The 23,799-nt window shown below is 49.3% G+C and overlaps 4 protein-coding genes across 4 annotated transcripts; all 4 read left to right on the forward strand.

Moving 5' to 3' along the window:
• The first annotated feature begins 1,015 nt into the window (after positions 1-1,015).
• LOC125507578 lies at positions 1,016-1,641 on the forward strand. Its single transcript, XM_048672121.1, has 2 exons — positions 1,016-1,259; positions 1,379-1,641. The coding sequence occupies exons 1-2, from the start codon at positions 1,202-1,204 to the stop codon at positions 1,639-1,641; spliced, it is 321 nt and encodes a 106-aa protein (XP_048528078.1). The 5' UTR covers positions 1,016-1,201.
• A 75-nt stretch (positions 1,642-1,716) lies between these two features.
• On the forward strand, positions 1,717-2,985 carry LOC125506394 (syntaxin-51-like). Its single transcript, XM_048671214.1, has 5 exons — positions 1,717-1,818; positions 1,992-2,101; positions 2,217-2,317; positions 2,437-2,481; positions 2,613-2,985. Exons 1-5 carry the CDS (start codon positions 1,727-1,729, stop codon positions 2,739-2,741), a joined length of 477 nt encoding a protein of 158 aa, XP_048527171.1. The 5' UTR covers positions 1,717-1,726; the 3' UTR covers positions 2,742-2,985.
• A 1,605-nt stretch (positions 2,986-4,590) lies between these two features.
• LOC125506395 (peroxidase 5-like) lies at positions 4,591-6,082 on the forward strand. Its single transcript, XM_048671215.1, has 4 exons — positions 4,591-4,889; positions 5,008-5,196; positions 5,278-5,443; positions 5,553-6,082. The coding sequence occupies exons 1-4, from the start codon at positions 4,674-4,676 to the stop codon at positions 5,957-5,959; spliced, it is 978 nt and encodes a 325-aa protein (XP_048527172.1). The 5' UTR covers positions 4,591-4,673; the 3' UTR covers positions 5,960-6,082.
• A 2,555-nt stretch (positions 6,083-8,637) lies between these two features.
• Positions 8,638-13,116, forward strand: LOC125511428 (peroxidase 5-like). Its single transcript, XM_048676797.1, has 4 exons — positions 8,638-9,098; positions 9,713-9,901; positions 12,142-12,307; positions 12,398-13,116. The coding sequence occupies exons 1-4, from the start codon at positions 8,862-8,864 to the stop codon at positions 12,799-12,801; spliced, it is 996 nt and encodes a 331-aa protein (XP_048532754.1). The 5' UTR covers positions 8,638-8,861; the 3' UTR covers positions 12,802-13,116.
• The last annotated feature ends 10,683 nt before the right edge of the window (positions 13,117-23,799 follow it).

Genomic DNA, 23,799 nt, shown 5'->3' on the forward strand with positions numbered 1-23,799 from the left:
CTCACACCTCCTTCTTCCTCCTCAAATTTCTCACTCTCTCACTACCCTTCTCACCAGCTCCACCGGTGGCTGGAGGCCGAGCTCAAGGAGGCACGCCACCAACAAGCCTGCCTTGTAGCCTCGTCGGCTCGCGCTCGACGGCAAGCCCCGCCCCACGCCCGCCTCGCCCCGCTACTGAGCGCTCTCCTTGCGGCGTCGCCGCCTCCCTTCCAATGAGGCGAGTCGCCGCCCCGTCATCGCTGTGGAGGTCCGGATCGTCCAGCCCACCGCCAACCGGACTTTCGGCTGCGACGCCACTGCCTCCAGCCGCCATTGACCGTGGAGGAATTAGAAAAAATGGGTGAAAATAGTGAGGGGCTGACTGGGGGGCTCATCTTCCACCTCAGCATATTGTCCATGTAGGCATGCCAAATTAGCTTGACATGTGGGTCCCACCCATCAGTTCCATTGTTAGACGTGGCTCAGTTTCGAATTAGTGTGATTTGTTACTCACTTGCCACAGAGTTGGTGGTTTTTTTGATTTTCGGCAAAAATGGTGGTAATCCGTTAACCCTAGCCATGAATGTGGTGGTTTTGAGCAATTTACTCGTTTTTGGACTTGTTGTATGTGTGTGTCTTGTTACAGAGGACAGACATTTGTTCATTGTGGTTGTATCATCTCGATATAATGTTCTCCCCCCGTTCCTAAATATAAGTCTTTTTAGGCATTCCCATATAGACTACATACGGAGTAAAATGAGTGAATATACACTCTACAATATGTCTATATACATTCATATGTAGTCCCATTGAAATCTATAGAGAGACTTGTATTTAGAAACGGAGGCAGTATGAATGAAGATACCCTTTGTAAAAAAAAATAGACTTGCTTTTTTTGGGGAAAAAAAGACTTTGCCGACCTGGTGCATCTGGCATCTGGTCATGGAGGCCCAAGCCCATGCGTAATCTCCCCGGAGGGTTGAGGTCGAATCGAAACCGACGACCGGAACAGCAAACCTGAATCAAAGTCGTAGTCGTCGTCCCTTCTCCCTCCCGACTGGACTCCTTCTCGGACGCCAAACGGAAAAGGCACAGTTCATGTGCATCCCCAATAAGATCATATACCCCAAGCCGCACCGCATAAACAGCAGGATTTTTTTAGCTAATTAGCTGGTTCTATCATCAGGAATAGGCAATTTTGCAAGAACGAAGGAGCACATCAATGTCCAACATCAACCGGTCGCATCCGGCTCTCCCGATGGCGACCTTCCAGCCCAAGGGTAACCAACCAATCAGCCGAGTTCGTCTTGCTTCCTGTGATTCGCGGTTCCGATCTTGTTCAGCAGCCAATGCGTGCTAACTCTGTGTCGATCGTGTGGGTACGTGTTGCTCTCCTCAGGTTTTGCGCCGACGCCGGCGCCGTCGCCATTGGAGCAATGGACGAAGCGGTTCCAGGAGGCCGAGAGGCTGGTGGACGAGGTGATGGGGAACATCGCCGAGAGGGCGTCCGTCCCGGCGTCGCTGCCGCTAGAGCTGAAGCGCCGGACCGGCGAGATCCGGCGGAAGGTGGCCATCCTCGAGACCCGGCTGAGCCTCATGAGGGAGGACCTCGACCGACTCCCCAACAGGCATCTACTCATATTATTACTCCTCCTACTATAGAAAATCCTAACAATAATGCACAGAAATAACTCGATGTATTTGGTGCATAACACTAATCGATTTGCATTGCAGAAACGTGAAGGAGATGCGCAAGCTGGCGGAGAAGTTCGACGCTCTGGAGCTGAAGGTGAAGGAGGTGGCCGCGCCGTTCACCATGAAGAAGCACTCATCCAACAGGTGAATGAATTAATTTCTGAACTCTGAACCTGTCTGACTGACGCTGAAACAATATGTCTGCCAAGTTTCAACGACCAGTCTGAACTCTTTTCTGAACTCAATTTATGACCCCGAAAACCTGCCTGACTGACGCTGAAACAACCTGTCTGTGTTCCCACTTTCTGAACCTTCAGGAACGAGCTGCTTGGACCGAGCGACGACAGGTGCACGGTGGTGGACATAAAGAGCACGGCCAACATGGAGAATCAAGAGATTGTCCAGCTGCAGAGGAACATCATGAAAGGTACGCTTCGTTGGTTACTCCATCCATTGCCGTGCATCAACATATGTTTTGCAATGCTGCGTATATACTCAACTAAACAAACTCATGATGAACTAAACTTTGCATGATGATGCAGAGCAAGATGAGTGTCTAGACAGGCTGGAGGAGACCATAGTCAGCACCAAGCACATCGCGCTGGCGATCAACGAGGAGCTGGACCTGCACGTCAGGCTAATTGTAAGCATGGTCTTCTTGCCAGCTATCTGTTTTGGTTCCTGAAATTCCGGTGTCAATTTGTCCTTTCAAGTACACGAGTTCTTATTTTCTGAAACCATTATACATGATCGTTGCTGCAGGATGATCTGGACGAGAGGGTGGAGGACACGAGCAACCAGCTGCAGGTACCTCATTCCCTCCCATCATAGATATCCCAAATGATAATTACTACATCAAGATCGATAGCTTTCTAGTCTGCTAGATGTATGTATGTGCGCCACTAACATCCATGTCCTTGTGTCATGTTCGTCTACAGCGCGCGCAGAAGAAGCTCAAATCACTCAACACACGGATGCGGAAAAGCGGGTCATGCACGGGCATCCTCGTGTCGATCATCGCAGGTGTGATCTTCGTCGCCGTGGTCTGGGCTCTCATCAAGTTCTAGCGGCAGAAATGTCCGGATATAGAAGTTGCATTGTATATGTAGGGGCAGAAATCGTGAATGTACAGTCCTTTTCTAGTCTACTACTCTTATAGGAGTAGTAGGTAGCTCAAGTGCCAATCTGATCCGTGTATTGTCCTGCAACTCCCGGTCCCGGATGACTTGTGAAATTTCCTTAAGTTTGTCTGTGCCAATGCACAAGAATACTAGACATACGAGCGATTTAACCATGGACTGAATTTACAGACATACGTGACCTCCTCCCCACTAACCCTATCCCTGAATTTCACTGTGGGCGTGTTGTGCTACTCGCCAATGCGCCGTTCGTGCGTGCGCTGCGCGGCGGGTTCACGTAGTAGTGGTTTAAGGTTCAGAGTTAACTGAACTAGTAAAGAACATAAATGGGGTTCAGACAAGAAAGTAGCTGATTTGACACGAAGTTTCTAGGGTTCTTAGCCACCACTCTCAGATGCACATAAAGGGGGGCAGCCGGAACACGGCAGCTAGGGTTTTACCCAATACCAGAGATATGGTCTCTACGTGCCCAAATGCTTGGCCTTATAGCCATTACAGAATCAGCAAAAGGCGTAAAGTAAACAGTGCACATTTGTCGGAATTCAAACAGCGACCCATGGGCTAGCGAAGACCGTTGGATCTGGAATCAACGTCGAAAACATCATCTGCTCAGTGCGAGGCTGCGTAGACGGTTGGATGGAAGATCAAAGGTCGAGCTTGATTACGGCAAAGGCGGAGCCGTACTCCGATAACTGAAGAAATCGACACTGCAGGAATCAGTTTTCAGAGGTCCTGACAAGTCGTTACCTGGACGCGCGTACCAAAACCTGGAGCTCTGCCCTGACTCTCAGTCCACTGAATGTAGCATCGCTTGCAGTTTCATAATCAAATTAGGTGGTAAGCGTACGTCGCACCATTACTATATATGGCGTGGTTCCGGACAAAACATATACTCTACGTATCTCTGTCAGTGGACGATTGTCGCGCACTCACATGGGCGCCGCGCCTATGTAGCCGTTTCTTGCCGCAAAACATGCACTGACATTATTGATTATTCCCTCGTCGTGTAAACACACGGTCACAAACGCACATATGTCATACCTGACCTCAGTCTTCAAGGCAACTATCACATGGGTACAATGCACCACCGTACGTGCAATTAGGTCTTGCACCGTTTTCGCCACCGTACAATGCACCTCCTATGATTTGGAAGCCTATACAAACATTGCATGCCGTTTTGCCATGTACTCCCTCCGTCCCTCCCGGATTAGTTGTGTTTTAGTGTTAGATGCATCCATATTTAGACAAATCTATAACAGTTAACTTGGGACGGAGGTAAAACTACATTTGTACCAAATCTACTACCATGACATGCCCTGCAAAAACCACCCTGATCACCACAACCAAGACGAGAGCTGTCATCATCATTTCTATAACGTTTCCAAGAAGAGCACTATGGTTGGGCATTTTGGCTCCGTCCCCATGGATCACAGCGGGCAACCAGACTGATGCCTTGATCGACCCACAAGCAAGCTCCAGTTTGTAATTTGTAAAGATGAGCCAGTTTGGCCCTTGGAAACCGCAGTGGAGCCGAAGAAGAAAACACAAGACCCCTGATTTGCCGGCTACTTGCGCGTACGGCTGCACCCACTACTGGCTAATCCCAATGCCAATGCCCCAAAATCTTGGCCGTGTTTCTAGCCAGCCTCCACATGCCTATCTATCTATCAGTGACTGATCTGATTAGTGAAAGTAGCACCACGCTGCCGAACTGTCCCTTTGCTGACCAGAGTAACTAGCTAGCCAGCGCGCTCCTTGGCACGATCTGCTCCCTATAAATTTGACCGCGCCGTGCAGATTTTGACGCAGCGGTCTCGGTTCGTCTACCTAGCTAGCTAGCTACTGTAATTGACAGTGGTCATGGCGTTGCTCGTGGTGGTTGGCGCCGCGGTTGTCGCAATGTGGCTACTGGCCGGTGAGGCGCGAGGCCAGGCGCAGCTCCAGGTAGGGTTCTACGCGCACTCGTGCCCCCAGGCGGAGGTGATCGTGAGGGACGAGGTCGGCAGGGCCGTCAGCGCCTACCCCGGCTTCGCCGCCGGCCTCGTCCGCCTCCACTTCCACGACTGCTTCGTCAAGGTTTGCACTTAGCTGTGTATCGACTAGCCAGTATGAAATGCAGGTTGCAATGCAGGCGTGCGCTCCATTGAAAATGTCAGTGATGTACTGACGAGCTGTTGACTATGGTTCGTGTCAGGGCTGCGACGCGTCAGTGCTGCTGGACTCGACGGCCAACAGCACGGCGGAGAAGGACGCCCCGCCCAACAAGAGCCTGAGGGGCTTCGAGGTCATCGACGCCGCCAAGAAGCGCCTCGAGGCCGCGTGCGCCGGGACCGTCTCATGCGCCGACATACTCGCCTTCGCCGCACGAGACAGCGTCGTCCTGGTACGTACGGTGACAGGGCTCACATTGCTGCCAGCCTTTTTTGAGCTCTTGCTCACACACCGTCAATGGCGACAATGGCAGGCCGGCGGTAGCCCGTACGGCGTCCCGGCCGGGCGGAGGGACGGCAACGTGTCGGCGGCGTCCGACGCGCAGGCGAGCCTGCCCCCACCCACGGCGAACGTGGCCCATCTCACGGAAGCCTTCGGTAAGAATGGGCTCTCCCAGGAGGACATGGTCACGCTTTCAGGTACCTAGCAGCCCACTCAAACACCCACAGCCCAGCTCACATCGACAGCTTCGGGCGGCCAGTGACGTTTTTTTTTTACTCTCTGCGTTTCTCATTTGTATGCGTTCAGGCGCGCACACGATCGGCGTGACGCACTGCAGCTCCTTCAGCGCGCGGGTGCACGGGTACAACGCCACCACGGGCACGGGCCAGGACCCGGCCATGGACGCGGCCAAGGCGGCGGAGCTGGCGCGGCAGTGCCCGCCGGGGAGCCCCAACGCAGTGCCCATGGACGCCGGCAGCCCCGACACGTTCGACACGGGCTACTTCCGCGCCCTGCTGGCCAACCAGGGCGTCCTCGCCTCCGACCAGACGCTCACCTCCGACAACGCCACGGCCGCGCTCGTGGCGCAGAACGCCGGCAACGTCTACCTGTTCGTGACCAGGTTCGGCGACGCCATGGTGAGGATGGGCGGCATCCGGGTGCTCACCGGCGGCGACGGCCAGATACGCACCAACTGCAGGGTCGTAAACTGATACACACTTGTTGCACCCTATCTTATTCGCTTACACTTTACGTCACTCTGAATCCGTGGTATCTTCTTGGCCGGTTTTGCAAAATGCAATGGAGTTATATATGCATCGACTGAATTTTGGACACGTACATTGCGTTGCGCGTGAGAGATGTGTGGTGTGGTGTGCGAGATCTCCCTTTCTCACCTGATAGGGAAGAGCTTCCAAAAACTGTGCTGCGAGCTTTTGGCAAAGCGTACGCCTGCTTTAGTTATTCGGGTGATGCGTGACGCACGGATCGGCCACACTGTAGACGTGCTTTTGTCATGTGTCGAGCAACCCTGGGTGCCTACCTAACAGCCTGGGTTACCCTGATTAGAAAACAAGAAGAAACCTAACAAGAACCCGGGCAAAGATTCACCAGGTTTAGTGTTTGCTGAACCGGACAAGAAAGTTGGTAACAACAACAATACTCTAGTTTGAGTTTGTCCTCTTAATTATTAGAGCTGGAAACGGCCACGATGGAAGAAAAGCAATCAATCAATCATCCTTTGTAACGGAGCCGGCAAAGTAGGGATGAGCACAAGACGGGGCTAAGAAAGAAGCTGCTGGATGGATGGAGCCAGTTCTCGCTTTTTTCAGCAAAGATTATCAACTATCCACTCATGAGGCTAGCATTTCTTATTGCCAGGAGGAGACTCGTTGCATGTTGTAGTCGCCTCCTTGGTCCTCATTAAGCAAGTCCATGATGTCTTTTGTGTGAATTAAGTTCCATATCTTCTTTCTTTATGGTGGCTGGTCAATAAACCATGATTCAGTGTTTGTCTAAACAAAAATCATGATTCAGTGAATCCACTCACAGATATAAAAAAAAGCAGCAATTAGGCAGATCCAATTCATCACCTCCATGGAATCACTTTGATCCAACGATCCACGTTGCTCTAGAGTTCAGCACTTGCGCATTTAGCACTGAACATTAACGTGATAACCTACGCTAACAGCTGCCCGCCACATGGTAAAGACTGAACTGGCTAGCTGTATGCAGAATTGCAAACCGGTTGTTAGGAACATGAACATGGGCGTCCTCCAACTGCGGTCAAACCGACAGCAGTCCATGGCAGATTCATCGGTTGATATTAGCCATAAATAGGGGCCAGGTTTGTTATTAGCACGGCTGGCACGCAGCTTCCACCACCAAACACGACCTGCATGTGCAGGCACCTGTAATTAATCATGAGAAATCATCTCTAGACTAGGTGGGCATGCAGTTACTCACTACTTGCTCCACTGAACTTACGCTGTCTTCTTGGCTTGACCCATTGAACATATATATATTTCCCTAGCTAGCTCCTGCACGGCTGCACTGGCAGTTTCATGATGCCCTCAACCTTTTTACCAGGCCTCCAGGTGTTTAACTAATCATGTGTAACTTTACCTAGAAACTGCAGTTACGTGGCAGCCGCCCCTCCCTGCTTTTCCATGCTTGCTTCATTCCTTCGGGTAAAGTTTTTGCAGCACACTCCTTAACGAGGAAGGCAGTCGAATCCGGGGCCCAGTTGTCGACTAGTGCCACTCGATTTGCTTGAACTAACCGCACTGACGCTCTTCCCCTGTCGTCTCATTCAGTTAAATACTCCCAGAGATCTGCTGCTTTAATCATGCCAGTTCAGAAAAAAGAGAGAGAGGGGATTAGTTTTCTGAAGCAGCAGCGGCAGCAGGCAGGAGTCAAATCAAACAATCAATTAGGCGATCGAGCAAGGACACCGAGCTGGCAAACCCGATGGGTCGAGGGATTACGCGTTAGCAGCTGACAGCGTACCGGATGCAACTACAGTACCAGTTACAGTAATCAAGATTCAAGAGACGATCATGGTCAGGGCACATCATCAGCACTTCTTAACTCAAGTAGATGCAGGGTGGAGGGGTTGGAGTGCGCTGCAAACTGAAGCAAAGCCAACTCACACTTAATTCCACACCCAGCTACAACTAACTATCTAGGACACAGTACATCGGACGGAGGACACTGGTCAAGATCAGATCAGTCGATAACCGTAAGGCTGTACTGGATCGCATTAAGTTACCACCGAATGTTCGTTGTGATGGACACACAAATCGCATAGGCTCCTAGTAGCAAATATGACCCCGTGATGGATGGAGCATCTCCGCCCCTGTCCGTCCGTCCATATCCCGTTTTTGGCATCAGATGCCGATGTAGCGGAACAAAAACTACTGGGGCGAGCGTGATAGAGCAGAGGGGAAACTTCCAATCTACATAAAGAAGAAGAGACCATTGATCGACTAATCATCTGCGGCGCCAGCTTGGCGCAACGTACCCTCTTGTGTCACATGCCAGGTCTCGCCACATTAGTCCACTGCTCACCACTGCAGTCACACTGACACTGCCCGACCGAATTGTCCCTCCCTCGATCCATCCCCAGTAAATCAATCTATGGCACGCAGCAGACCAAATCAAAACTCAAAAGGTAAAAAAAAATTCACTGATGAACGAATGGATGGATGGATCTTTGTGTCATGGATCACATCGATCAAAGTTAATTTTATCGCCTCAATGATAGCTCAAAAAGTTTGGGCCCGGGTCCCTCTCTTCCGCTAACCTAGTTGTACACCACATGGCTCGTGCCACCCTGCCTCGCCTCGCCTCGCCTCACCCGCCCGCCCGCCCGCCTACAAAACCAGCCTCCGCTCCCACCTGGGCTCGCACCGGTTTCTCCTCGTCTTCATCCTTAGCCCGGAAGATATCACCGCCCATCGCATAGATAGATAGCGCCACCGGAAAGTTGCTGCCGCTGCTATCTCTTGCGGCCTCTAGCGGCGTCGAGGATTAATTGCCGCCGGCTTAAGGAAGCAAGACCTGAATTGGTTGTCCGGCCGGCCATCCAGGGAGCTAGGCCAGGGATATACATACATGGAGGCGCCGGCGGCCAGAGGAGGAGCGCGAATGCGGCTGCGGGCTGTGGCGGCGGTGGTGGTGCTGGCGATGGTGGCGGCGACGGGGAGGGCGCAGCTGCAGGTCGGGTACTACGACACGCTGTGCCCGGCGGCGGAGATCATCGTGCAGCAGGAGGTCAGCAAGGGCGTGTCCGGCAGCCCCGGCACCGCCGCCGGCCTCCTCCGGCTCCACTTCCACGACTGCTTCGTCAGGGTACGTACTAGTACTACTCTACATCGCAATTCGATACCTCCAGCCCTGCTAGCTAGCTAGCTCCGATTCCCTTCCATGGACAGACAAGAGCTCGGTTCTCTTCTTGCTTGGCGTGAGATCGAGGTCAGACTTCAGAGGCAGGAGTAGATTGAGAAGTAGAGATGCGGTGAGTGATCCAATGCGGCGATGTCACCGGTGTCCTTGGCTCGCATGTGGAGGAGCCTGCTGAATGTCCTCTTTTGCCGTGCGCCGTGCTCTGCGCTGGCAGTTTCTTCCTCTTTTATTTACAGCGAGGAGCAAGTGGTAGATCGGGTGCTGGAAGCCCAGAATGGTGGCGCTCTGACAGGCCGTTGCCATACGAGCACAACTCTGCTCTGTTTTTTTGTCTTGTTTCTTGGCAAAATTGGATAGAGCCTCGACGCTAACCCCCAACCGCTCGAGCGTGATGCGTTGGGCGGAAAGCTTTGGAGCGATGCTTGACAGTGCATGCTCGGTTGCTTTCATTCATGGGCCTGGCCGGCATGATATCACCTACTCCTACTCGATCGAGCATCACTAACGGCAGATGAATTTAGGCATAATAATTGATGTGTTGTTCGTGGTGCATGATGCAGGGCTGCGACGGGTCGGTGCTGCTGGACTCGACGGCGGGCAACCAGGCGGAGAAGGACGCGCCCCCCAACTCGAGCCTGCGCGGGTTCGAGGTGATCGACGCGGCCAAGACGCGGCTGGAGCAGGCCTGCTACGGCGTCGTCTCCTGCGCCGACGTGCTCGCCTTCGCCGCCAGAGACGCCCTCGCCCTGGTACGTTGCGTTCGGTTGCTTTCCTGCTGTGTGTGTGTCAGGAGTTTCTATGAGTTCGTTCGGTGGATCGCCGGCCGGTGGGGTCGGAGGAATGTGGTGTCGGAATATGGAAGCATGTGGCGCGGGCCTCGACCGATCTCCGATCAAGCCTTTTACCGATGCCCACCGCACCATGCGTACCGCCTTTGCTGCGTATCTTTCTCGAAAAGCAAGCAACCAGGACATGAAAGGAACCGACCGCCTTTTGTTTCTCTCCTTTCCTTTCCACCCGAAGGCCGCACTAGCGCCAGTAATCCTAGTCCTATACTAGTCCTACGTCTACGTCTACGTGCCTGCCAACCTGCACCCAACGATGCCGAGAATGGAAGACAAGACAGGATGCCGTTCCTCGCTCGACCGGGCGTTCGAATCCGGCATTCCGCCGCACCGCACGCACGTACAGGCCGCCGAGGGGAGGGCCCTACGCTCTGCAGGTGCAGGCCCGTTGCTTTGGGCGCACGCATTACGTTACGTTACGGTGGCCGTCCGTGTGTGCTGATCAAGGGTCGCATGTCCGTGTCACGCCTCGCTGCCAGGTTGTAGTTATTTATTTATTTTTTGAAATGGATGCCAGGTTGTAGTTATTTATTTATTTTTTGAAATGGATGCCAGGTTGTAGTTATGGTGGGAAAGGGAGAGACTAGAGAACTCTGGTCGCTTTCCCCGAGTTTTTCTTCTTGCCGGACGTGGCCGGACCGCCGGAGGAGGCGCCATGATCCAGGCTGTTCGCGTGGCCATCGTGCCTGCGGGGTTCCATTCATTTATCAGAGGGAAAAAATATATAGCATAGAAAGTTTTACTTTGAGGCCTCCATTGGTTTAAAGGAATTTCATAGGAATTCCAGAGGATAGGATTTTTTTCCTTCAGAGCCCTTTGGTTCATAGGAATGAATTCCTATTTCTACATAAGATTGGTTCATATCCTTCACATTTCATAGAAAAATAAAAATGAGCCTAGACTCAATGAAAAAATTCCTTTGGTGTCCTATTCATACTCATAGGATTTAAAATACATGTCATTTCATTTCCAACAAAATTCCTATTCCTACGATAATCCTATCCTATGAACCAAAAGAGGCCTTACTGGTAGTAGTAGAAGATGGGTTCGCGTAGTCATTCCCGAGCTTAATTTGCTCCGGTCTCGATGCAAGGAAGATCGCCAAGTGCATCCCGTCGCAGGGTGGTGGGGGAGAAGTTGAAATACCCAAGCGATCTGCCGCTCTTTCCCGATGCAAGCCTTTAATTAGTGCCTCGGTTAGTTACGCGCAGACAACGGTACAATCCGTTGGTAGGTTATCCAAGAGTACTGCTGGTAGGAACAGTGATGTGCTCTGGGTGGAGTACTTGTTGATGAGATGTTCAGCAGGTTGGAGCAGTTAATGTGCCGTGGGTTGTGCTGGGGATTTCGTTTGGGTGGCAGCACTGGCCTTTGTGTTACTCTTTCATTTGACTGACGACGATCGAGTTTCTCAACTGGTGGGCTAAAAACTGCTTGACGATCTCAAGTACTGCACCGCTGCGTGCGTGAGTGTGACTGACTGACAGTGAAGCTGTGTAGTACATTCAGAGCAGATGAGGCTAGCTAACAACCTTGTTGACACGAAAAAGACGCGTACCAGCAGACAGGAGCGCCGGTTCCGGCCCCGTTCGTGTCAATCGGCCAGCATTGCGTGCGCCGCGGCCGCGATAATCAGAGAAGCAGGGGATCTTGCTCACCGAGCGGCGCACGCTAGGGTGCGGGGTGCGTTGGTGGCCGGGCCGACTAGTTTACGTGGATCCGTCTCACGCCCTCCCCATGTGGCCGGCACATGCCATGATTTCTGTCGCTCTTCCTCTCCTCCTCCACTTGGATAGATGGCATGGAGACCCCCATGCCGCGCCGTCGTCCCCCGCCCCGCCCCGGCCCGGCTCACCAACCATGCCCATGTGACGCGTCTCCATCCGTCCTTAGCCCGTGGTTTCTAGCGACTAGAGAAGAAGAGCGGATGCAGATGAAGCAACACCTCAGTGTACTGTTGCCATCCTTAAACTGTACATGTCTCTGTCGATCGCCGTGTATCGGATGAGGATCGCTGGATCGACGGGCACTGCTAACTGACCCATGCAATCATGCAGGAGTGGTTAAAACTTAAAAATGGCGTGCCAGTTTTTTGTTTTACCAGAACGGAAATGGACTGACGATGTGTGCAAATGTGTGTGCAGGTCGGAGGTAACTCGTACCAGGTGCCGGCGGGGCGGCGAGACGGCAACGTCTCGGTGGCGGGGGAGACCAACGGGAACCTGCCGCCGCCGACCGCCAACGTGAACCAGCTCAACCAGATCTTCGGCTCCAAGGGCCTCACCCAGGCCCAGATGGTCGCGCTCTCAGGTACGTACGTGGTCACCACCCCAACCTCGTGCGCCGACGGCCCGAGAGAGAAGAGGTTTTGCTGAACGAATGAACGAATTTGATGTGCAGGTGCGCACACGGTGGGGATGGCGCAGTGCAGCTCCTTCAGCAGCCGGCTCTACTCGTACGGGACCAGCGGGGGCAAGGACCCCAGCATGGACCCGAGCTACCTGGCGACGCTGAGCACGCAGTGCCCGCAGTCCGGCGCCAGCCAGCCCGTGGCCATGGACCCCGTCACCCCCAACACCTTCGACACCAACTACTACGCCAACGTCGCCGCCAACCGCGGCCTGCTCTCCTCCGACCAGGCGCTGCTCGCCGACAACGGCACCGCCGCGCAGGTCCTCGGCTACACCTCCAGCCCCGGCACCTTCCAGACCGACTTCGCCAGCGCCATGGTCGCCATGGGCGCCATCGGCGTGCTCACCGGCAACCAAGGCACCATCAGGACCAACTGCAGGGTCGTCGGCTGAGCTCGTCGATCAACCACCTGAACTGAATTTGGTTCTGGTATAGAGTGTAAGAAGCTGTTTGATCATTCCTTTGGTCGATCTGTACTAGCTAGCTAGCTTAGCTTAGCCCCACCCTCCTCTCTCTTCCTCTGCTTCATCTTGCAGCATACTTTCTTTCTCTGCTTTTGTATTCTCTTAATTAGCCTCTGTATGTATGAATTACTGTCTAGCGACTGGACCAAGAACTGTATGTAATGACATGATCACAGCATGATTGGGTTGGGTACCAATGTACCAATATACAGTACAGTGCTTAATAAAAAGCTACTACAGACAGACAGACATGTGTTCCTACCAGCGCCACTTCTCTCCGATTTCTTTTTGTCACAGTCACTTGTGCCTGACATTAGTAGCGAGACGTGCGTCGATGCAGGGGCGTACCGTGGGCCGAGGAAGCTGTAGGAGATACGAGACCTCATGTCTGCCGATAGCTTCTGCGGCTAGTTTACAGAAACTTCTGCAGATAGTCGAGATTTTAAAATTCTCTCTCTCAAAAAACAGGCAGATTTTTAAAAGAAATCTGAAGTGTCAACCACTGTGTCCAGCGAATTTTAACATCTCCCAAATTTTTCCAGTCTCTTTGTAATGGAACAGGATGAATTCTTCAAAACAAAAACAAAAAATCTTATTTTGTTTCTGTTTTCTATTTAGTGAGCATTTATTTAGAAAACAATTTACAAACAACTTTGTTAATTTTATAAAAAAAATGTCATATCTTCAAAAGTAAATTTAAGAAATAATTATTCACTTAAGTAAACAAGGTTCTTGGAATCTATTTTCAGAAATCTAAAAAATATCGTGGTGGGCATGTGTCCTCGGGCTTCGCTGTTACGACGAAGTTTGCTCCAACGTCGGACCGAAACTTGGGAGGTAGTCCAGAAGCGGATGCAGATTGTGGTCTGCATCGACGACATCTAGAAGAACGGAAGGTGTGTTGGGCTCGTGGTTCATGGATGGCAGGTATGGTTTCGTTCCTTCGGCGTCTTAGTCGTGGTGGGGTGTCAGATCTGGAGTTCAATGACGTGTCGGGGGTGTTGCTCCGGTCTGGTTCGTTGCTTCACTTTTGGTGAGTCACCTTGGAGATTCGCAAACTGAATATTAGTGATGCAGTCGCGTCGAGCTCGGGTGAGGAGGTGATTCATCGTTTTTTTTCTTTAATGGTTGTTGTGGTGGTGCCGGAGGCAGGTGACGGGCATTGGTGTCAAGCTCAGAGATATTTTGTTATCTTTTTAGTTTTGTCATGTCAGTATTTACGTGACTTATATTTTGATCTTTATGATATGAGGATACATTTGAGGGAATGGCAAATTTTTGCTGGAGTCATAGCCGCGGCTTGTAGTGATGAGCAGGGTTAGAAGAAAGGGTTTGTCTAGGTCTCAGTCGACGGAGACTTCGCGAAATCTTAGTCGGCTGACGTCACCTTTTTTTTTCCTTTATTGTCCAGCCCATACCATGTCACCTCTGGTTGCTTTCTGGGCTGCCCTGTTTGTCTGTGCTTTGTGTGTTTTTGAGCTGAGTTGGGCCAGAGATTGGGCAGTATTTTTGTTCCGTGCTGCTGCTCCATTACTACGTGTGGTGCACCGGCCGGATGTATTAGCTTGTTGTTCGTGCAAAAAAAATTAACATGCAGTTACTATCAATTTTGTCCAGTTTTACTTTTCATTTTTCTCCTTCCATTTTTATTTATACTATTTTTGCTTCTAGAAAATGTAAGCATTAGTCATGATTTTTTTTAAGAAATATGTTCATGCATTTTCACAAATATTAATCATGTATTTTTAAAAAATTAGAGTGCCATTAGAAAATGTACAATACTGTTTAAAAATATTCATCATGAAATTAGAAAAATGTTTAGCATTATTTAATGATGGTTTTACCTTGCATTTTTTCTTAGATTGGGTCTCATCTATTTGTAATTTTGTTATCATCAGCAAATTGACAATGGTACTACTAACAAAATAAGAGAGCCAATCATATTCAGTTACACACGTGATGCAGAGGTGCAACTAGATTGGTGTGTCACGTTTAAAAAAATCAAAACACCTCTTTTTAGAGAAACAGAAAATAAAAATAAAAAGGTATTAAATAAGAAAAACAAAGTAGATAATGGGGTGTGGATACGGTCCAGTCGATTGAGATTTAAATAAGTCTTAATCAGCAGGCATCAGGGCAACATGCAGGTGTAGTCCGAGATGACATTTGCAATTGTAGGCCTAGGTGTGACACTTGCAGTTGCATTTCTAGTGTTGGACATGCAACTGGCCCACTCCCTCTCCCGTCGCCCCTCCAACAAAATAAAGGTCTAGTTGCAACCATGTTGGGGGACATGCAGTTACGGTCAGGTGCGGCGCTTGCAGTTGCGGGGCTGTTGTCGAGCTTGCAACTGACATGCCCCTCTCCTGGCATCCCCTCTGACAGAACAAAAAAGTCCAGTTGCGGTCGGGTTAAAAGACATGCAGTTGCGGTTGAATGCGGCACTTACAGTTGTGGGGCTGTTGTCGGGCTTGCAACTGGCCCACCCCCTCTCCGGCACCCCCTCCGACAAAACAAAAGTCGAGTTGCAACCGTGTTGGGGGACATGCAGTTGCGGTCGGGTGCAACACTTGCAGTTGTGGAGCTGTTGTCGGGCTTAAAAGTGGTCGGCTCCTCCCCCGACGCCCCCTCCGACAAAACAGAAATCGAGTTGCAACCATGTTGGGGGACATGCAGTTACGGGGCTGTTGTCGAACTTGCAACTGGTTCGCCCCCTCTCCGGGCGACCCCTCTGACAAAACAAAAGTAGAGTTGCAACCATGTTGGGGGACATGCAGTTGCGGTCGGGTGCGACACTTGAAGTTGCGGTGCTGTTGTCGGGCTTGCAACTGGCCCGCCCCCTCTCCTGGCGCCCCCTCTGACAAAACAAAAGTCGACTTGCAACCATGTTGGGGGACATGCAGTTGCGGGGCTGTTGTCGGGATTGCAACTGGCCCGTCCCCTCTCTCGGTGCCCCCTCTGACAAAACAAAAGTCGAGTTACAACCATGTTGGGGACATGCAGTTGCGGGGCTGTTGTCGGGCTTGCAACTGGTCCGCCCCCTCTCCCGGTGCCTCCTCTGACATAACAAAAAAGTCCAGTTGCGGCCGGGTTAGAAGACATGCACTTGCGGCCGGGTGCAAGAAAAAAAAATATGCTAATATTCTTTTACGCATAAACAAGAAAAAAATAAAAATGCCGGTCCTATACAAAACAAAAGTCATGGTTTAAAAACCCGCTAACAACCAACATACCCACTAACATTTATGTCTACATGGTTCGAAAATCCCCAGTCATAGAAAAAAAAAGCATTTCCTACCTTATGCAAGCATAAAAAATCAAAATCCTTACATAAATAAATTCACAAATAGAGATCTGGCATAAAAGAGGGGAAAACAGAAGAAAAAATGCAACTGAAGAACCCCGAGGGACGAAGACCCCCTCCCCTGAGACAAGTACTCCGCGGTAGATATGGTGTGTACATGGCAATTGAAAAGTCCAACAAAAACAATGAAAAACGCCTCTCACAACCAGCACATCGCGCATCAATACCGAACACGAGAAAAGTAAAGAAAGAAGAAGCGGGCGCTAAACAAGTCGGGGTAACACTAGACAAGCAGTGTTGCATGAATCTTACGAAAACAGTGATCTAAAGGCCATATATGTGTACCGGGACTTCGGTTAAACTCAATCGACTAAATTTTAGCAATCTAGGTAATAAAATTTAAACTATCGCAACCAACATTTACTTACAAAGCATCTGATGGATGTGCAACTGAAAATGATTAACAAAAAATTGGTAGGAAATTTCATTGCTAAAATAGGGCTGCTAGAAATTTGGAAAATATGCTAAAATCAAATAGAATAAAACACAACATTAATAAGCAAGGACAAAAGGAAAAAATTAAATGAAATAAACAAAACAAAAAAATGAAACGGGATAAGAAAATAATAAGTAAAAATAAATAAAAGAAAAGTTAAATACTTATAAAAAGTAAATGAAAAGTAAAACAATAAAAAAGAAGAAAAGGTAAAGAACAAAAGAAAATTTTCTTTTGGGAAAAAGAGAAGCCACCGTGACTTCCTCTCCTACAGGCAAAACTCACTTGTGTAGGGTGAGAAAAAGAAACAAGACAAAGTACTTTTCTTGTAGGCTGACAAAAATAACTAAAAAACACACTCGGGAAAGTTGGGCTGCACAGCAAAGCGAACAAGGCCCAGAAGAAAAATAAAAGAAAGGCTCTCTCATCTCCACCGGCCCGTGCAGCGACAAAGAAAAGAGCTGATTCGAGCCAACGTACACGTACACACGGATTGTCATCGACTGAGACTTCGCCAAATATCAGTCGACTGATATTTAGCGTAGCCGTAGAAGAAAACAGTTTACAATGCTTCATCCTAATTGTTTTTATTAAATGAGTGTGTACCCAAAATCTTTGTCATCCAATGCTCTGTTCAAATCTTTGCTATCTTTGTCAAAATCACTACCTTTGAATTAAATGAGTACATACAACTCTTTACTCCTGGCATATACACAAGCACGCTATATTGTGATCTCACTGCCAATTAAATGAAATCTTCCCTGATCCCCAATCAAACCACAAGTGACTTTGATTCCCGGGGGAGGGTCGCTGCGTGCTCCTCGTCCACGTCCACCACGTTATACACAACGTTGAAGTGTTTTTTCTACAGGGAGAGGCCTCTGATCTGTTCATGCCCACTATTTTAATTACAAATGTTCTTGAATGTGAAAAAAAATACTCTTTCAATACATATAGACTTCATGAATTTTAAAAAATTGGTGTGTAATTAAAAAAATATTTGCGTTTATTAAAAAATGTTTATGTATTTTTTAGAAAGTTTTCCAAAAAACTGTTTGCTTCTTCTAAAAAATCGCAGAATTTATTTATTTTCTTGAATTTTTAAAAGGTTTCACATTTTCAATTGAATGTTTGCATTTTTTAAATTTTCATGTATTTAAAAAATGTTTGAATATTTTAAAAGGTGTTCACCCATTTTCTTAAATGTCCATCCAATTTAAAAAGTGTTATCATTTTTTTAATATTTTCCACTCGTTTATTAAAAAGTAACTCACGAAGATAATTTTTTATGAAGTTTTCAAAAGTGTATGCGCCTTTTAAAACTTTTACACATTTACAATTATAAATATTAATATATTATTATGAAAAGAATTTTATATTATTTTTTAAAAGATCTTTGTAAAAATATAAAAAGCAAGAAAAAGAACCGAAAGCAAAAATAAATAGAAAAAAGAGGGGACAAACAGAAAACAAAAAACAAAAGGCTAAAAAATACAGAAAATTGGTTCCAGGTAAAATCCCCCACCCCCAGCTGGTGGTTGTGAAAAAATTGACAGAAACTCACACCAACGTGCCCCCCATACTGGGACAGTCCATGTCATGCAGTAGTGGGGGACACAATTGCTTTTGACCACGATAGGCAACATTTAGCAGTTGCTCACAACAACCGCACCACGGTTTAAACTAGTTGCTAATGCCTTCATATTGAGTGTTTAATCACTTGCCAATATAGATGAATGGTCGGTAGTGTGAGTGGTGTGCATTAGTTGGACTTCATCATTGCAAGCAAACTACTTGGGTGACTATAAGAGGAAAAGGCTTGCATAGTATTAATATGCCATGTCACCCTATTCTCAATATGCATGTAGTATCTCTATTCCTAATGGACGGGTTGGTGAATCGTCTGCGCGGTTTATTTTCGCAGTTTTTTTCGTCTCTCTTCCCACCACCCCTCCCATCCCTGGTCCGCGGTTTATTTTTGCTGGATTTTTTCGTCTCTCCTTTCACCACCCCCTCCCACCCTGGTCCACCGATTTATTTTTCTCTCCACTCTTTATTACAACCAGGACTTTCCTAACGTATAACAAATCATGGATCTAACTTCCTTAAATTATGCAAATCAATTGATTCCTTTTATTGGTTCAATTTGTCTTAGGAAACAAATAACAGATTTTCAGGAAACAAGTAATACATTTTAATCTAACTTCCTTAAATTATGCAAATCAATCGATTTCTTTTATTGTTCAATTTGTCTTAGGAAACAAATAAAAGATTTTCAGGAAACAAATAATACATTTTAATCTAACTTCCTTAAATTATGCAAATCAATCGATTCCTTTTATTGGTTCAATTTGTCTTAGGAAACAAATAACAGATTTTCAGGAAACAAATCATACATTTTAATCTAACTTCCTTAAATTATGCAAATCAATCGATTCCTTTTATTGGTCCAATTTGTCTTAGGAAACAAATAACAGATTTTCAGGAAACAAATAATACATTTTAATCTAACTTCCTTAAATCATACAATCAATCGGTTCCTTTTATTGATTCAATTTGTCTTAGGAAACAAATAATACAGTTTAATCTAACTTTCCTAACTTATCTAAATCGATCGATTTCTCTTATTAGTGAAATTTTTTTTAGGAAACAAATAACAGACATGTCACAACTTTCCTCCCAATAAATAGTTTCTTAACATTTGCAAACTTTCCTAGTTAGACACTGTTGGAAATATGCCCTAGAGGCAATAATAAAATGATTATTATATTTCCTTGTTCATGATAATTGTCTATTATTCATGCTATAATTGTATTATCCGGAAATTGTAATACATGTGTGAATACATAGACCACAATGTGTCCCTAGTGAGCCTCTAGTTGACTAGCTCGTTGATCATCAGATAGTCATGGTTTCCTGATTATGGACATGGGGATGTCATTGATAACGGGATCACATCATTAGGAGAATGATGTGATGGACAAGACCCAAACCTAAGCATAGCACAAAGATTGTGTAGTTCGTTTGCTGTAGCTTTTCTGGATGTCAAGTATCATTTCCTTAGACCATGAGATTGTGCAACTCCCGGATACCGTAGGAATGCCTTGGGTGTGCCAAACTTCACAACGTAACTGGGTGACTATAAAGGTACATTACAGGTATCTCCGAAAGTGTCTGTTGGGTTGGCACGAATCGAGACTGGGATTTGTCACTCCGTATGACGGAGAGGTATCTCTGGGCCCGCTCGGTAATGCATCATCATAATGAGCTCAATGTGATCAAGTGGTTGATCACGGGATCATGCATTACGGTACGAGTAAAGTGACTTGCCGGTAACGAGACTGAACAAGGTATTGGGATAGCGACGATCGAGTCTCGGGCAAGTAACGTACCGATTGACAAAGGGAATTGAGTACGGGATTGATTAGGTCCTCGACATCGTGGTTCATCCGATGAGATCATTGAGGAGCATGTGGGAGCCAACATGGGTATCCAGATCCCGCTGTTGGTTATTGACCAGAGAATCGTCTCGGTCATGTCTGCTTGTTTCGCGAACCCGTAGGGTCTACACACTTAAGGTTCGGTGACGCTAGGGTTGTATGGATATGAGTATGCAGTAATCCGAAAGTTGTTCGGAGTCCCGGATGAGATCCTGGACGTCGCGAGGAGTTCCGGAATTGTCCGGAGGTGAAGAATTATATATAGGAAGTGTAGTTTCGGCCATGGGGAAAGTTTCGGGGTCACCGGTATTGTACCGGGACCACCGGATGGGTTCCGGGGGTCCACCGGGTGGGGACACCCATCCCGGAGGGCCCCATGGGCTGAAGTGGGGAGGGGAACCAGCCCATAGTGGGCTGGTGCGCCCCCCCCTTGGGCCCCCCATGCGCCTAGGGTTGGGAACCCTAGGGGAGGGGGCGCCTCCACTTGCCTTGGGGGCTACTCCACCCCCTTGGCCGCTGCCCCCCCCTAGGAGATCCCATCTCCTAGGGCCGGCACACCCCCCTAGGGGGCCTATATAAAGGGGGGGAGGGAGGGCAGCCGCACCTCAAGCCTTGGCGCCTCCCTCTCCCGTGCTACACCTCTCCCTCTCGCAAAAGCTCGGCGAAGCCCTGCTGCGATCACTGTTGCATCCACCACCACGCCGTCGTGCTGCTGGATCTTCATCAACCTCTCCTCCCCCCTTGCTGGATCAAGAAGGAGGAGACGTCTTCCCAACCGTACGTGTGTTGAACGTGGAGGTGCCGTCCGTTCGACGCTTGGTCATCGGTGATTTGGATCACGGCGAGTACGACTCCATCATCCCCGTTCTCTTGAACGCTTCTGCACGCGATCTACAAGGGTATGTAGATGCACTCTCCTCTCGTTGCTAGTTGACTCCATAGATTGATCTTGGTGAAACGTAGGAAATTTGTTTGTTTTCTGCAACGTTCTCCAACAGACACGTCACAAACGGGCAGGTACTGATATCACGTTACCAAACAATAAAACCCCATTTGCATTTAAATCAGTTCAAAAATCATAACTTTCCTCAATTTTTACCTTTCCTTGATAACAACCAATAATTCCTATGTTTTCCATCTATTGAAGGAAATCACCCCTCCATCGATATTAGCATTTTTTTTGAACTGAGATCTCCGGGTTATGATTTTTTGCGGTTCTTTCCAATTGTGACCTCTCCTTCCACTCCGGCTCCTTCTCGCATAAACACCTCCACCACAGCCAGGTGACACCGGCCATACCTCCTGCCTCTCCATACCTTCTCCGCCGCCTCCTTCTCGTACTCCATTAACAATCCCTCCGCCACATTTGTCCACGGCGGTGTCGAGAGCATGGCGCAGCAGCATACCAGCGGTAGAGCAGCGCATAGCAGCAGGAAGCAACACGCAGCAGGCGAGGTGAGCGGCCAATGGTGGAGGGCAGAGATGCGGCCGGCGTGGCTGAGGGGGCGCCTGGCAGAAGATGGCCACGACTGGAGACGGCGCGAGGCAGGGGCGCGACAACGGGGTGAGCGAAGGGATAGGCGGCAGCAGACGGGGCGAGCGCAGCCAGCGAGAGTGTGGCGCACAGCCAGGGTGTGTGTCGTGCGGGGCATAGTGGTGCAGTGGCTGCGGCGAGCGCGAAGGCAGCGGCGGGCGCGACCGGCGCGGTGTAGCATGGGCGTGGGCATGAAGAGGGAGTGGCCCCGCGGGCGCGGAAGAAGAGCGGCAGGCTCGGGCATGGGCGTGCATAGTTGCGGCATGTGCCACAGGGGTAATCCGAGTAGCTCGGTGGCTACCCCTACAATGGCCATGGAGGACGGCGGTTCTTGGCCACGGCGAAATACCTAACGAGAGCAAACGAGAGGGGAAACATGGGAAAGGCAAGAGGAGATCATGGCGGTGCCAATGGCGCCCTAGGGGAAGACATGGGAGCTCGGGGCGGCGCGGATCGAACGGCAATGTCGCGGTGGCCCAAGGTTGAGGAAGACGACAGCGACGTCGATGCGGGGGTGCTGGACTTGATCTCGTTGGCGCAGACGAAGTAGCGAAGGCGTTCGGAGCTCCTCGACAAGCTCCTAGCCCGTAGGGAGGGCAGTGGCCATGTGGACGGGGTCGGTCATGGTGGCCGTGGCGTCTGACTTCGTCCAGATCGACGGGATCGAGCGAGTGAGGAGGAGAAGTGGATTTGGGAGGGAGCGTCGAGGATGAGTGAGGCCATGGGGGCAGGGAAGGAAGGGTGTCACCCTTATCCATTCCCCTTTGATGCCAGCGAGGTGGTCGGGCGGGAGCCCGACTCTATAGCGACGCGGCTCGGGGAACACGAGAAGACGACCGCGCGGCTGGACCGCTGAGCCGGTTCGGTGGCAAGGCCCGAGGGGCAGGGCGAATCCCCTTTTATATCGTCCTTTTGGTTTTTCAATGTATTCTAATCTGTTTCTCCTTTTTAACACCGTTTACTATTTATTTTTATCAACTAAATGATCTCTACTTCTAATATCTCAGTTGGTAGTCTTCGTTTCGGGTTTATTTTCGTCCCACCTCTCGAGTGAGGGAGAGGGGGAGAGAGAGTGAGGAAGAGGGAGGAAGAGGGTGTGTGTGTGAGAATTTGATGGTAAAAAGGTCGTCAATGTCACTTAATATGTATGAGAATATTAAATGTAATATTAACATAATTGATATTGAACTTTTAAAGTTAATGTGGCCCCGTTGCAACGCACGGGCGTTCTTCTAGTGTCATGATAAGGTGTGAGTTTAGGACTATGCTACTAATATGCTATTGATATGCAATCCAATAGGATAGCCATATGATCCTTACCCTGCTCCTTGCGAGCAATCTGTGTTGCAACTTGCACACAACGACATTGGGATCGACACATCATGTTTCTACGCTCTGTGTGTGGCGACGGCGCCCACTGTCGGTCGGCTGCTACAACTGTGGATGTCAACGGCTGTAACCGGCGACGACAAATGATACATCCGTCCACGGCGATGCTCTCACCGGTGCACGGACGGCGCCCCGAGAGGTGTTGGAACCGGTAGGGGGATTGCTGGAACCACAGTCCCCGAATGCTACCATGACAAACTCTCGGAAGCTGCATCCATGGCCACCAAATGCTGCAATTGGCGTAGACGAGTGCTGGCAACCCGCGACGTTACAGCTGCAACCGTCGATGTGCTATGAAGGGGTCCAAGACGGTGTCGCGGCGGACAACCACTGGGAATGCTTGCAATCATGACGCTGGAGGCACTACTATGTTGCACTACCCACTTTTTTTTTTTTGCGGGGAGTTGCACTACCAACTTGGAAGCGCGACAAATTTTTGCCGGAGTTTAGGTAGGCGCGACGTGCACGGGATGAACATGGATGGAGTAAAACATCAAATGAGGGTGTGTGACGGTTACGGATGAGGGCATTCAACGAGCAGTGAACGACCGGGCGAATATTGGGCGGGCAGACCGGCGGCTAGCAGTGCCCTTTAGCAATTGTGAAGAAATAATAATAGTCGGCCGTGTTGCTGCAAAATGCAAACTATTGACCGATCAAACCAGAACATTATTAAGCCTGTCACACAAGACATGAGCTACGCCTGTACTCGTACCTTCGGACACAAGGAAGCGAGTTCGACGTTATTCTCGTAGTATCGTTC

The sequence above is a fragment of the Triticum urartu genome, chromosome 5 (genome assembly GCF_003073215.2).
Source record: "Triticum urartu cultivar G1812 chromosome 5, Tu2.1, whole genome shotgun sequence".
NCBI classification, from domain to species: Eukaryota; Viridiplantae; Streptophyta; class Magnoliopsida; order Poales; family Poaceae; genus Triticum; species Triticum urartu.

What these genes read in the sequence shown, in the direction of transcription:
- LOC125506394 (XM_048671214.1), top strand. Translation starts at nt 1,727, where the DNA reads ATGCGCAAGCTGGCGGAGAAGTTCGACGCTCTGGAGCTGAAGGTGAAG. An exon ending in ACCTGCACGTCAGGCTAATT is followed by an intron (nt 2,318 to 2,436) that starts GTAAGCATGGTC and finishes TCGTTGCTGCAG; the next exon opens with GATGATCTGGACGAGAGGGT. An exon ending in ACACGAGCAACCAGCTGCAG is followed by an intron (nt 2,482 to 2,612) that starts GTACCTCATTCC and finishes GTTCGTCTACAG; the next exon opens with CGCGCGCAGAAGAAGCTCAA.
- LOC125511428 (XM_048676797.1), top strand. Translation starts at nt 8,862, where the DNA reads ATGGAGGCGCCGGCGGCCAGAGGAGGAGCGCGAATGCGGCTGCGGGCT. An exon ending in TCCACGACTGCTTCGTCAGG is followed by an intron (nt 9,099 to 9,712) that starts GTACGTACTAGT and finishes TGCATGATGCAG; the next exon opens with GGCTGCGACGGGTCGGTGCT. An exon ending in CCAGAGACGCCCTCGCCCTG is followed by an intron (nt 9,902 to 12,141) that starts GTACGTTGCGTT and finishes ATGTGTGTGCAG; the next exon opens with GTCGGAGGTAACTCGTACCA.
- LOC125506395 (XM_048671215.1), top strand. Translation starts at nt 4,674, where the DNA reads ATGGCGTTGCTCGTGGTGGTTGGCGCCGCGGTTGTCGCAATGTGGCTA. An exon ending in CACGAGACAGCGTCGTCCTG is followed by an intron (nt 5,197 to 5,277) that starts GTACGTACGGTG and finishes CGACAATGGCAG; the next exon opens with GCCGGCGGTAGCCCGTACGG. An exon ending in GGACATGGTCACGCTTTCAG is followed by an intron (nt 5,444 to 5,552) that starts GTACCTAGCAGC and finishes GTATGCGTTCAG; the next exon opens with GCGCGCACACGATCGGCGTG.
- LOC125507578 (XM_048672121.1), top strand. Translation starts at nt 1,202, where the DNA reads ATGTCCAACATCAACCGGTCGCATCCGGCTCTCCCGATGGCGACCTTC. An exon ending in GGCGACCTTCCAGCCCAAGG is followed by an intron (nt 1,260 to 1,378) that starts GTAACCAACCAA and finishes TGCTCTCCTCAG; the next exon opens with GTTTTGCGCCGACGCCGGCG.